Below are 12526 nucleotides of genomic sequence, written 5' to 3' on the forward strand. Positions count from 1 at the left end.
TTCTTTTTCGTTGTCTTTTTTTTCATTTTGTCTTTTTTTTTCTTTTTCTTCTTTTCCTTTTTATTTTTTTTCTTTCTATTTTTTTTGTTTTTTTATTACTCTCCTTCTTTTTTGTATTTTTTCTCCTTTTTTTTCTTTTTTCTTTTTATTTTTTTCTTCTTTTCATTTGTGCGAACTAGCAAACATAAATACAAGTGCGAACTATAAAATATAAATATAAAGGCGAACTATAATACACAAATACAAATGCGAACTATAACATATAGATACAAGTGTGAACTATCATTTGTATTTTTTAATTATTGAAAAGGAACGATTGATTTTCTTTTTACAAATATTTGTTTGTATTTATTTATACGAGTTATATTTATTGATACAAATAAATACAATTCAAATTTTTATAAAAATACAATATGCATTTGTATTTTTAAAATCGTTGGTTTCATTTGTTTGTAATTGTATTTGTGTCAAGTGATATTTATTTATTTACAAATACGAATAATACTTTTGACATACAAATACAAAACGGTACATTTGTATCAAATGATACATTGCATATTTATATATTTTATAATCAAGAAAATACAATTAATGCATTTACTTGTTTGTATACAAATACAAATGATAAATTGTACATAATCACGGCTAAATACAATATGCAATCAACTTACAAATACAAATACAAAATAATTCTTTAAAAATAAAAAGACATCGACGAAAATAAAATACAAATATAAATATAATCTAAATATACAAACACAATAAAGTCATAATACAAATATAATCCAATATAATATACAGTCAATTATAAAATACAAATACAAAACAGTTCTTTAAAATACAAGTGCGAATTATATAAAATATAAATGATGGTGCGAACTAACAAATACAAATACAAGTGCGAACTATAAAATAAAAATATAAACGCGAACTACAAAATACAAATACAAGCGCGACTTTAAAATACAAATACAAATATAGTTGTATCAATGAATACAAAAATATAAATGACGGTGTGACTACAAATAGATAAACAATTATGGTATTTACGTTATCATCAATGACTTGTGCTCGAGTAGTTATATTTTTTAAAAATACAAAAAATATAAAATAGAACAAAAAAATGATAAAGAAAATAAGTACAAAAAAGAAAATAAAAAGAAAAAAAGAAAGAGAGATAGAAGAGAGAAAAAAATATATAAAAAATAAAAATAGGAAAAATTAGAAAAAAGAAGAAGAAAAAATGAGGAAAACACGAAAAAGAAGAAATATAAAGAAAAATAAAAAGAAAAAAATGGTAGTGTTTTTGACAAGACTAAATATGTAGTGTATTTATGTTTTTATAAATACAGATCACTAAGTAAAAGTGAATACAACGGCTGTGAATCGAATACAACAGCTAAATGACACTGAATTTATATTTTATATGAATACAGACTATTGAAAAAATCGAATACAACGGGCGTAAATTGAATACAACGGCTATAAATGGTAATTATGTAAAATATGGCTATGAAAGGTGAGTTTTCCAGCAAAATGTAGCTATTTTTTAAAGATCCCCTAAAAATAATGTGTGTGGGATTATTTTTTTAAAAAGAATTTTAATTTCTTACGTGGCAATGACCTGACACTGATGTGGTACTGATTTAGCACTGACATGGCGCATGTGTAACCCACTCTCCGTTGTGAGAGTGGTATTCAGTTTTGAGGGGTGAAACAAATAAACTTTAAAGATATTAAGGGGGTAAATAAACGAAAGTTAAGTTTAAGTGCTAAAGTGAGTTGAGAGAATAAGTTTAGGGGGAAAAGATGTCTTTTCTCTTAAAAAATCACCAATTTTAAATGTCTAGTCATGACAAAGAAAGACTCACTACATTAATTTTTAAAATCAAAATAAAAATTTGAAATGACCGTATTGAATTTATAAAAATTGAATCAAATCAAATTAATTACGATTTAGTTATGGTTGTTATTTTCGTTAACTCAAAAATAAAAAATTAAATCAATATTAAACAATCAAACCCAACAAACTGAATGTTTACCCAACATTTGAAAATGGGCTAGTGTTGTCAAGTGCCAATCACGACTTAACCCTAATTTTGGGACAGGTGCAATTTCCAAGTATATATTTTTTTCATGATCGAACATGTGAAATTTATTTTTGATAATAAACAGAGATGAGATGTGATCACATACTCTTTGTCTTTGTTCTTATTATACATCTTATCTAAAACTTAATCTATTTAAAAAGTATACTTTAATTACTTAATTATATTCTAAACATATAATTTCAATTACTAATAAATAAATCTTCTCACTTTGGAATAAACAAATGGTAGGTGAACAATGATAGACAACAACTGAATAGTTAAGCGACGAGACTGGTTCTAGAAAATATTGTCAAAAGATTAAAATATTGGAACCTAAATCTTAGTAACTTACTTGGTTGATTATTTGAATTTTTATTTTGTTGGTTGGGCTTTGATCCTACTTAACAAGATGTCTCAGCTAATCTTGGAGTGAAGTCATCTTTGTTTGAGTATTAGCAATTTCTCTCCAACGATCAGTTATTATACGTTATTACCCGTATGCCACTGAAAATATTATTTTTCGTCTAACTTGCATGTGTTAAGCACTCCATCGACATTCATTTTGAGGTGCGATGTGAAATTTTCTTATACAAATTTAAATTTAATCAAATTCAAATATAAATTTTAGATACAGAATTAAGAATTCTGCATTTTAATCGTGCTCTTAAAGCATTGAAAGATTTTTTTTCAAATAACCAAAATAGCATTTTATTCTTCTATTTTGAAAGGTCCAAAATAGGTGAAGGGACTATCCTGTCAGTTTATTACTAAAATTGGTACCACAAAGTCGACACGTTTTTCTTTTCTTTCTTTGGACCAAACAAAGTGGTCACGTTGGACTGAGACGTTGGGGACTAGAAATAGACTAAACAATGAATGAATATTGCTGCACTTTCTAATTTTTTCTTTTTGAGTTGATATGCAATTCTTTTCCTTTTCTCTTTACTAAAAATTATTGTATTGAAAGAATTTGCCAAGATACCCAAATTTGATCGAACTTAAGTAATATACATCCTGAGACATGTAAATAACTTTTATATTATGAGATCATTTTTATTTATGATAATACGAACTTATTTAACATACCTTATTTTTAAGATTTTCAAATTTTCCATTTCAAAGAGGTTAACATATATGTGAATGACCTAATTATAATGTGACTATTGTTGAAATCTTTTTTATAGATGTACATCATACACAGAACAAATCTTTTTTATAGATGTACATCATACACAGAACTAAGGAAATGTTTGTTTTAACATACTTTAATTTTAACTTTTCACATAACATGTTTAATTCAACAAGATTAAAGAACATTTTGGTACATATAATACAACTTTAATTTAAGGCTTTAAGATTCAATTTTTTTTTAAAAACTCCGTGTCAAGTCAAAATTGACCATTCTTTTTGAAACAGAGGGAGTAGGGTTGTGCAAAAATCGAACTAACCGATAAATCGAAACGATAATATGCTATTGGGTTATTGGGTTAATGATTTTTTATTCATTTTATAAAATATTTTATTAGGTAAACAGTTCGATTTCGATTTTAGCTTATTGGGTACACTAAGTTCTTGTTTTATCCCTATGTATGTTATATACATAAATCTCTCTCTCTCTCTCTCTCTCTCTCTATATATATATATATATATATGCACTATTTATTCATAATTCAGTGATTCACAAAGTACTCCCTCCATTTCGTTTTAGTTGGCCCTCTTTCTAATAATATTTGTTTCAATTTAGTTGTCCCTTTGATGAAATTAATAGGGCTTTATTATGTTTTTCCAATATTATCCTCAACATTAAATGATTAAGCAAATTGTATTTACTTAAATTCATATTTTCAATGCATAATTGATAGGGTTATTTTAGTAAAATAAATTTCTATTAAATAATTTCTTAAGAGGTGTGCCAAGTCAATAAGGGTCAACTAAAACAAAACGGAGGGAGTATTAACCTATTCAGGGCAACAAAGAAACAATATAAAGCTCGGATATTATCGTATTAGAAAGCTTGAAGCATTTAGTAGCTTCCAACAATTAGGATTTAGTTTTTTTCCGAACTAACATTCAGTTCAAGTTTGAAGATTCTCGTAAACTAAAATGCAGTGCGTAGGATTTTGGTGGTAACTGAGATTTCATTTTTTTATGTTAGTTGTTACTATTTCTATTTTATGAGTATTTTCTTATTGGTTAACCCGAAAACCGAACCGTTAAGGACCAAACCGATAAGAAAATATGTTATTGGTTGGTTATTGGTTTTACATATTTAAAAATCGAAAACCGATAAATCGAACCAATAACACATAAAATCGAATTGAACCGATCGATGCACACCCTAGAAAGAGTATGCAATTATGTCTTTCTTTTTACTTATAATTATTGTATTGAAAGAATTTGTTAAGGTATTTAAGATTAGTTGAGTTTAAGTAATATATATCATTATACGTGCAAATAAGTTTTAATGTACTTTAGCTATTAGATCATTTTTATTTATGATAAGGAGTAACATATTTTATTTTTATGATTTTAAATTTTCCATTTCAAAGAAGTTTACCTGTAAATATATTCGAAAGACCTAATAACATAACTATTGTAACTGTTGAAATCTTTTTCATAGGTTAATCAGAAGCTTGTTAAAGTAATTTAATTTTAAATTTTAAATGTGACAAGTGTCACTCATCTTAATGTGCACTTAAAAAAAAAAAGAGGAAATGAATGTAATGGAGGAGAGTCAAATCCAAAATTAAGGGATTTTCGCGATAGAAGTATTCAATAATTAAAGCTGCAAATAAAGAAAAAATATCTCAACATGGTAAATTTTGCACTTGTTATAAAGAATTAAAAAGGGAAAAGGTGGGAAGAATATTACAAACGATGAGAGAAATTAGTGTTACTATATACGTGAAGAGAGGTCTTTGAAAGTTACCCCGCTTTTTAAAGTATAAATAATATTAGTCTCACTATTATGAGAGCTAATTATTCCTTATCTCATATCTTTTTAAAATTACATAAAATTTTAAAAAATTATTACTCGAATATGACAACATTATGTTTCTCCGAATACATTACATTGCTGATACATAATGTGTAATATCATATGCACTTCAATGTATCATGTCCATAATCAATTCATGATACAAAAGTTAATAAGTTGGTTGTTATGTATCATGACTATAATTAATTCAGAATAATATGTTAACTCATGATACATCATCTCACGAACAAGTTTCTTTAAATGCATAATTCTTCGAATACATTACATTTTGAATACATACAAAATATGAGATGGAACCTAATTAAATAAAATGTACAAAATATTATATAAATATGATAAAATTATTAGTATTGTGACGTAATTTTTTCACATTTTAAACCATCTTTCTTGCATTTATTTTGATGAAAGAATATACGCATACATTCTAGTCAAGAAATATTGTAGTGTCCAGTAGCAAACAGTTCTTCAAGAAATCTGTTTTAGTTCCTTTACGACTACTCTAAATAATAAGGATTGAAGATGCTAACGATCAAGGAACCGAATATGCTAAGACATAATAATTTACCTATATAGTATAGTTGCGACACGATCTTGCACCTTGACTTATTTTTAATTAAGAAACTAATATAAATTCACACTTTTTTTCAAAGTCAACTTTTTTCTTAAAAATCATATTATTTGCGCATAATATGTTACTACCGAAGTCATAAATATTCTGAAGTAAGCTTCTAGCTCATTCTTTATCTCTTAAAGAACTTACGAACAAGTAGAGGATCGGCGAAACATGGAAACCTCAGCTCATGCTTTAATTTATTGCATAACCTTCACCAGTGGCGGAGCCACGTGCATCTAAGGGGAGTCAACCAACTCTTTTAAGCTAAAAAAAATTATAATATGTAGCTGGGTAAATTTTATTTTATGCATACACTATTTATTGTCTCCTTTTGAATTCCTTATGGATTTAAGTGAATTTTTTTACATTTGACACCTCTTGTTGAAAATTTTAACTCCATAACAGACCTTTGTTCTCAATTTCCTTCTATTCAAATTTAATAAGATGTCTCAACTAACCTTGGGCGTCAAGTAATATTTGTTATATTAACAGTCATTTTTATCTATTATTTCTCTCCCAAAGACAGGTTATTATACGTTATTCATCCGTACGCCGCTAAAAACATTATTTTCCGTCCATCTTACATGTGTTAAGTATGCCATCGACGTTCATTCTGAGGAGCATTTTATTCCATAAATGTGAATTTTTTTATGTAAATTTAAATTTAATCAAACTTCAATATCGATTTTAGATACCGAATTAACAACCCATAAACATTTAACTCGTGCTCTTAAAGCATTGATTTATCTTTTCAAATAATAAAATGGCATTTTATTCATCTATTTTGAAAGGTCCAATCCAAAGTGGTACTACCCTGTCAGTTTATTTCTAAAATTGGTACCACAAAGTGGTCACGTTTTTCTTTTTTTCTTTTTTGGACCAAATAATGTGGTCACGTTAGACTAAGATGTTGGGGACTAGAAATGGACTAAACAATGAATGAATAAATAGAAACTACAAGATAAATACATATATAGATGGTGCACTTTCTAGTTTTTTTTTTTTTTTTTTTTTTGAGTTAATATGCAATCCTTTTCCTGTCTCTTTACTAAAAATTATTGTATTGAAAGAATTTGTTGTGATACCCAAATTTAGTCGAGGTTAAGTAATATACATCATCAGACTTGTAAATAAGTTTTATATTATGTGATCATTTTTATTTATAATAACAAGTACTAAATTAACATACCTTGTTTTTAATATTTCAAATTTTCCATTTCAAAGAGGTTAACATATAGTATATGAATGACCGAATTATAATGTGATTATTGTTAAAATCTTTTTCATAGATGTACATGATATACAGAATCTAAGAAGATTTTCTTTACAAGTTTAGTATGTATTTAATAATTAAGGCTGCAAATAAAAAAAAATAATCTGAAAATTGCATATTTTAGAACTGTTATAAAGAAATAAAAAGCGAAAGATAGTATAATATTGCAGATCGTGAGAGAAATTAGTATTACTAAACTACAAGTGGAGAGGTCTTGGAATTTACCCTATTTTTTAAACTACCTTTCTTGCATTTAGTTCATATATAAAAGAACATAAGCACAAATTTTAGTCACTAGCAGAAGTTATAGTAGAGTAGCAAGTAATATTTCAAAATTTTCTTTTTAGCTCCTTTATAATTGTACTCTAAATAATTGGGAAATGAAGCTAACAAGCAAGGAAATGAATGCACTAATTAAGGCAAAACAATATATAACGCGCATTGTTGTTATGCTTTAGCTTCTTGTCATATTGTTAATTAAGAAACTAATCTAAATAAAAATCGTTCTTTTCAAAGTCAACTTTCCCCCTTAAGCATCATGCCATTAGCCCCTAACATGTTGTCACTGGAGTCATATATACTCGAAGTAATTGAACCCCTAACTCATTTCTATCTCTAAAAAGGCTTACGAAGAAGAAAAGGATTGGCGGAACACGAGAGCCTTAACTGATGCATCGCTTTAGAGAATAACCTTTGCCAGCGGCAGAACCACGCGCATTCAAGGCGTGTCAACCAACATCCCTTCGCCAAAAAATTAGAATATATACTTGGGTGATTTATTTTCTTTTATGCATGTTCTATTTATTGTTTCTCCTTGAATTCCTTATGTGTTTACTTATATTTTTACACTCATAATAAAAATTCTAACTCCGCTCCTGACCTTTGCTCTTTCACTTTCTTCTATTCAAATTTAATAAGACATCTCAGCTAGCCTTTGATGTGAAGTCATCTTTGTTTGGATAATAACAGTTTTTTCTAGCTATCGTTTCCTTACCTAGGATAGGTTCTTATGCGTTACTACACTCGTCTGCCATGAAAAATACCGGTTTCGTATTTCCAACCAACTTGCATGTGTTAATGTAACCAACGTTCATCATGAGGACAGTTTTACCCTATAAATGTGAGACTTTTGGGTGCAAATCTAAATTTAATATTAACTGAATTTCAATAAAAATTTCAGACACTGAATCGAAAACCCAAAAACATTTTAATCGTATTTTTAAAAGCATTGAAAGATCCAAAATAAGTAAAGGGACTAGTCTTATCCGCAAAAATATTTTAATCGTTGCGCCATCTGTCGTGTCCCTTAGCCTTTTCACTAAACTGAACGTGGTCACGTTAGACAGAGACTAATAAAGGGATGTTGGGGACCGGAAAAAGACTAAACAATATGTGAAATAACTACTGCATGGAGCAATTTTTGTGTGTGTTACAATTATATTAAATACGTGTACTGATATAGTTCAAGTTGTGGTCCAAGAAGATTTTAATCGTAAATCAAGATAGCAAAATTATTTTTTTTGTTGATCATCTTCGATTATGAAATGGTCCATCAAATAAATTAAAGAGAAAAATGTGTACAGAAAGATGTAAATGATAAATGAGAGCAGGTGAATTTGTTTGACGGGATAGTATTGTTAAATGGCCGTGGCATATCAATTATTCCTAATTTAGGGCCATGTATACATCTATTTTTTCTCATGACCAAAAATCTTTCATTTTAATAATGAATGGTGATGATATTACTCGACCACATCATCTTTGTTTGTGTTCGAATATTATATTAAAAAGTAATATCCTGCATTTTATCTATAAACTTAGTATATTTAAAAAAAAATATTTTTACTTCTTAATTATATTTCCAGAAATATAATTTCAATTACTGATAAGGAAATCTTCTCATTTCTGGGAAAACAAGAAAAAGATTGTGGTTTATAAGTTATGGTTCAGTGGATTTTAAATTTAAATTAAGATGTCAACATTAATTCTTTGGTGATCGGGATTGGTCATTAAATGTTTTATTGCACAAACTAAAAAGAAAAATATGTATCGAAAGATATATATAGGCAAAATGGCTTGATGGATACTTGTACTATGTCCGTTTTGTAATATGGATATTCTTACTTATATGTTTGTCATCTAGACCCTTGAACCCATTAAAAAACAACATTTTAAATCTTTTGATCATTGACCAGACCCATGTTACATCAAAATGGCTAACTAGGATGAAACACGTCCAGTCACGCGCCTATGATGCTATTGGGGGTCAATTTTTGATCAATTTTATATTAAAATAATTTTAAAAGAATAAAAATAATATTAAAATTAATTTTTTTTTTAAAAGGGTCCTTTTTTTCCCTCCATCTTTTTTAATTTTAAAATATTTTTAAAAATTTAAAAATAATAAATTTGAAAAAAAAAATAAAAAGCCCCCCTTCCCCCATCCAGCCACCCCCACCCCACCCCTCACCCCCGTCAAGCCCCCCTCACCCAGTCCTCTCCCCCCATCTAGCCACCCCCACCCATCCCTCACCCCATCAAGCCCCCCTCACCCAGTCCCCCTCCCGTCCAGCCACCCCTCACCCTACTCGTCCCCCCCGTCCAACCCCTTTCCCCCCATCTATCCACCCCTCGCCCTCGTCCATCCCTTCCTCTCCCCCCTCCCCATCCAGCCACCCCACCCCACTGCGGTCCAGCCCCCCTAGCCCCGTCCAGCACCCCCCCATTCCTCACTTTTTATTTTATTTTTTACTCTCAATTCAAATCTTTTTATATATTTTTTTTGGATTAAAATTTAAATTTGAAATCTTTTCATATTTTTTTGGGATTATAATTTAGATTTAAATTGAAAATGAGTGATAGTGGATATTGAAAAATTTGTGAATTTCATGAATAATCTTGAAAAAACTTAAAGTTTTTGTGAATTTGTTAAAGATATTCAAATGTAAAAATAAAAAATTCATTATATTTGTATATATGAGTTTATATTTAAAAATTTAAATTAGTTGGAGAAGAATTTTAATTATTCGAAATGAATTTGATATTTAATTTGTGCGCAAAAATAAAAACATGATTATTTAAATTTTTCTACAATTTATAAAAAAAATTATTTAATTAAATTTATTTTTAATATTTAATTTCTTATGTAGAATTATAAAAATGACATGAAATTTAATGTAATACTTGAAAATGGCGTGGAAGCTGGCATGGTAAACGTGAAAGCTGACGTGGCACCCAACGTGGGGCGAGTGTCTTACACTCACAAAAAAAGTGTTTAAAATATTGCTTTTTAGTGGGTTCAAGGGTCCAGATGACAAACATGTAAATAAAAGTATACACATTACAAAACGACATAATACAAGGGTCCATCAAGCCATTTTGCCAAAGATATAAATGATAAATAATTATTAAGGGATAAAAGTGAGTGAATTTTTTGATGGGAATATATAGTATTGTCAAGTACTAGCAACGTATCATATCCTTCTAATTTTGGGGCATGTGAAGGTCTATTTTCATTTTCATGATCGAATATGAAAATTTTTATTTTGATAATGAATGACGTTGTGATTACATGATATATTTGACCATGTACCTTACCTAAAAACTTATTTTACTAAACAATATACTCTTATTACTAAGTTATATTCTCAACATATAATTTTAATTATTAATGGACAAATCTTCTCACTTTGAGAAAAATAAAAAGAAAGATTGTGGTGGACAAGTTGCGAGTCAAGGAATATTTAATCTTATGTCAAAATGTCAAATTTAATTCTTTGGCGATCAAAATCGATCGATCGATCATGAAATAATCTATAAAAAGAATAATTAAGCAAAAAAATATGTATAGAAAGATGTAAATTGTAAATAGTTATCAAGAGATAAAGAGTGATTGAATGAGTTCATATGATATGATGGGATAATTTTATCAAGTGCCCGTCACACATCACAGCACCCCTAATTTAGGGGCGTGTGCATGTCTATTTTTTTCATAGGTCGAACATATAAAATTTTATTTTAATAATAAGTGGTGATGATATTCAATCACATGATCTTTATTTGTGTACTGATGTTATTTAAAATGCATGGCCTTGCATTTTACCAAAAGCTTTATCTACTACGAAAATATACTTTTATTACTTAACTATATTTTCAGCATATATATTATTATCAATTATCGATGGAGAAATCTTCTCACCTTTTGAAAAAAAAAAAACAAGAAAAAAGTTATGGTGAACAACTTGTGGTCGAGGAGATTTATACCTTCAAAACAATTAAAAGGTTATTTATGTAATATCCCAAGAAAAGATAGTCACATTCATATCATAGAGAATATCCTTTTATAAATATGGGTACGTTAGCCAGTTCTCCTCATTCATTCCAAACTACTCTTCCCCTCCCCCACTAAAGAAAATAATGGCAGCATCCATGAAGTTGTTTTCCACTTTATGCCTTCTTCTAATGCTCATCTTTGCTACTGGTAAGTTATATTTTTAATTTCTCTGGAACTTAGTATTCACAATCAAAAGCGGAGGTAAAGTATAACTTAAATGAGCCTACTAACTTAGACAAATCTATTAAATTAGTATAAAGACTAATTACTTGTGAACTTAGTAACTAAAACGAGCTATGAATTTAGTGACAAGTCCTGAACAAATAATACTATTCAAATTTTCCAAGCTAGCTAGCTAGGTGGGTTACATAGGCGCTGTTGTGTTATCCTTTAGTCAAAAAGTCATTAACTTTGTATAGGAATATAAATCGAAATGACGAGCGGTTTGCAAGAATTGGAAACTAAAATCGAAGAGATACAATTTGATAATATATAGTTCAGTTATGATGAGTTGCAATGTTTGTTTATTCTAACATGAGGGATTTGGAATATTTGCAGAGACAATGGTAACAGAGGCAAGGGAATGTGAGAGGCAGAGCCCAAGCTATTATGGAACATGCTTTGCTAACAATGCTAATATGAACAGCAACTGTAATTCTATATGTGAATGTGATGGTTTCGACCGTGGCTTTTGCCGTCTCACTAAGTGCTATTGCCGTGTAAAGTGTTGAGACTTCTTTCTTCCAAATCTTGCACTATGAATAATGTGATAATACATATATTTTGGCCTTTTTCTGTATCTCTTCTTTCTTTTCATTTTCTCTTCAATTAGTTACCTCCTTGTGTGTTGGAGTGTAATAAGTTCCTCGAGGGTTGTTAATTCCTCGATTGGTGTTATTTGTATCAACCTATGTAAGGTTCTAATAAATTCTACTCCCTTCGTTTGAAGTTACTTCTCTGATTTTGATTTGACATGAAGTTTGAATTTTTTTTTTTTTTATGGCATGAAACTAAAGATACGTAGAGTATACAAATAATATTTTTACAAATAATATTTTTATTTTCTTAATCAACCAATTTATGATGAATCTAATTATTTTTAGTAACGTAGTACGACATAGCACTGTTCAAAACTAAATATTAAAGAGTTGATTCGAACTCACCTCGCTCAATTTTGTAAGAAGTCAGTTGAGCTCAGTTCAATGTATGTAAGAAGCTC

At 28.8% G+C, this 12526-nt stretch overlaps 1 protein-coding gene across 2 annotated transcripts in view; it reads left to right on the forward strand.

Moving 5' to 3' along the window:
* LOC107862609 (defensin J1-2-like) overlaps window positions 1-12255 on the forward strand; it is a 52806-nt gene extending 40551 nt beyond the window's left edge. Inside the window, exons 1-2 of one of the 2 annotated variants that reach the window (XM_016708242.2) lie at window positions 11292-11454; window positions 11866-12255. In XM_016708242.2, coding sequence (XP_016563728.2) covers window positions 11391-11454; window positions 11866-12038 — 237 coding nt within the window. In that variant the 5' untranslated portion in view covers window positions 11292-11390 and the 3' untranslated portion in view covers window positions 12039-12255. Of the gene's footprint in view, window positions 1-11291; window positions 11455-11865 lie in introns of those variants that run through there. The other variant, XM_047409674.1, reaches the window with a different exon arrangement.
* Window positions 12256-12526: the final 271 nt, after the last annotated feature.

Source organism: Capsicum annuum, chromosome 3, assembly GCF_002878395.1.
Source record: "Capsicum annuum cultivar UCD-10X-F1 chromosome 3, UCD10Xv1.1, whole genome shotgun sequence".
Classification (NCBI taxonomy): domain Eukaryota; kingdom Viridiplantae; phylum Streptophyta; class Magnoliopsida; order Solanales; family Solanaceae; genus Capsicum; species Capsicum annuum.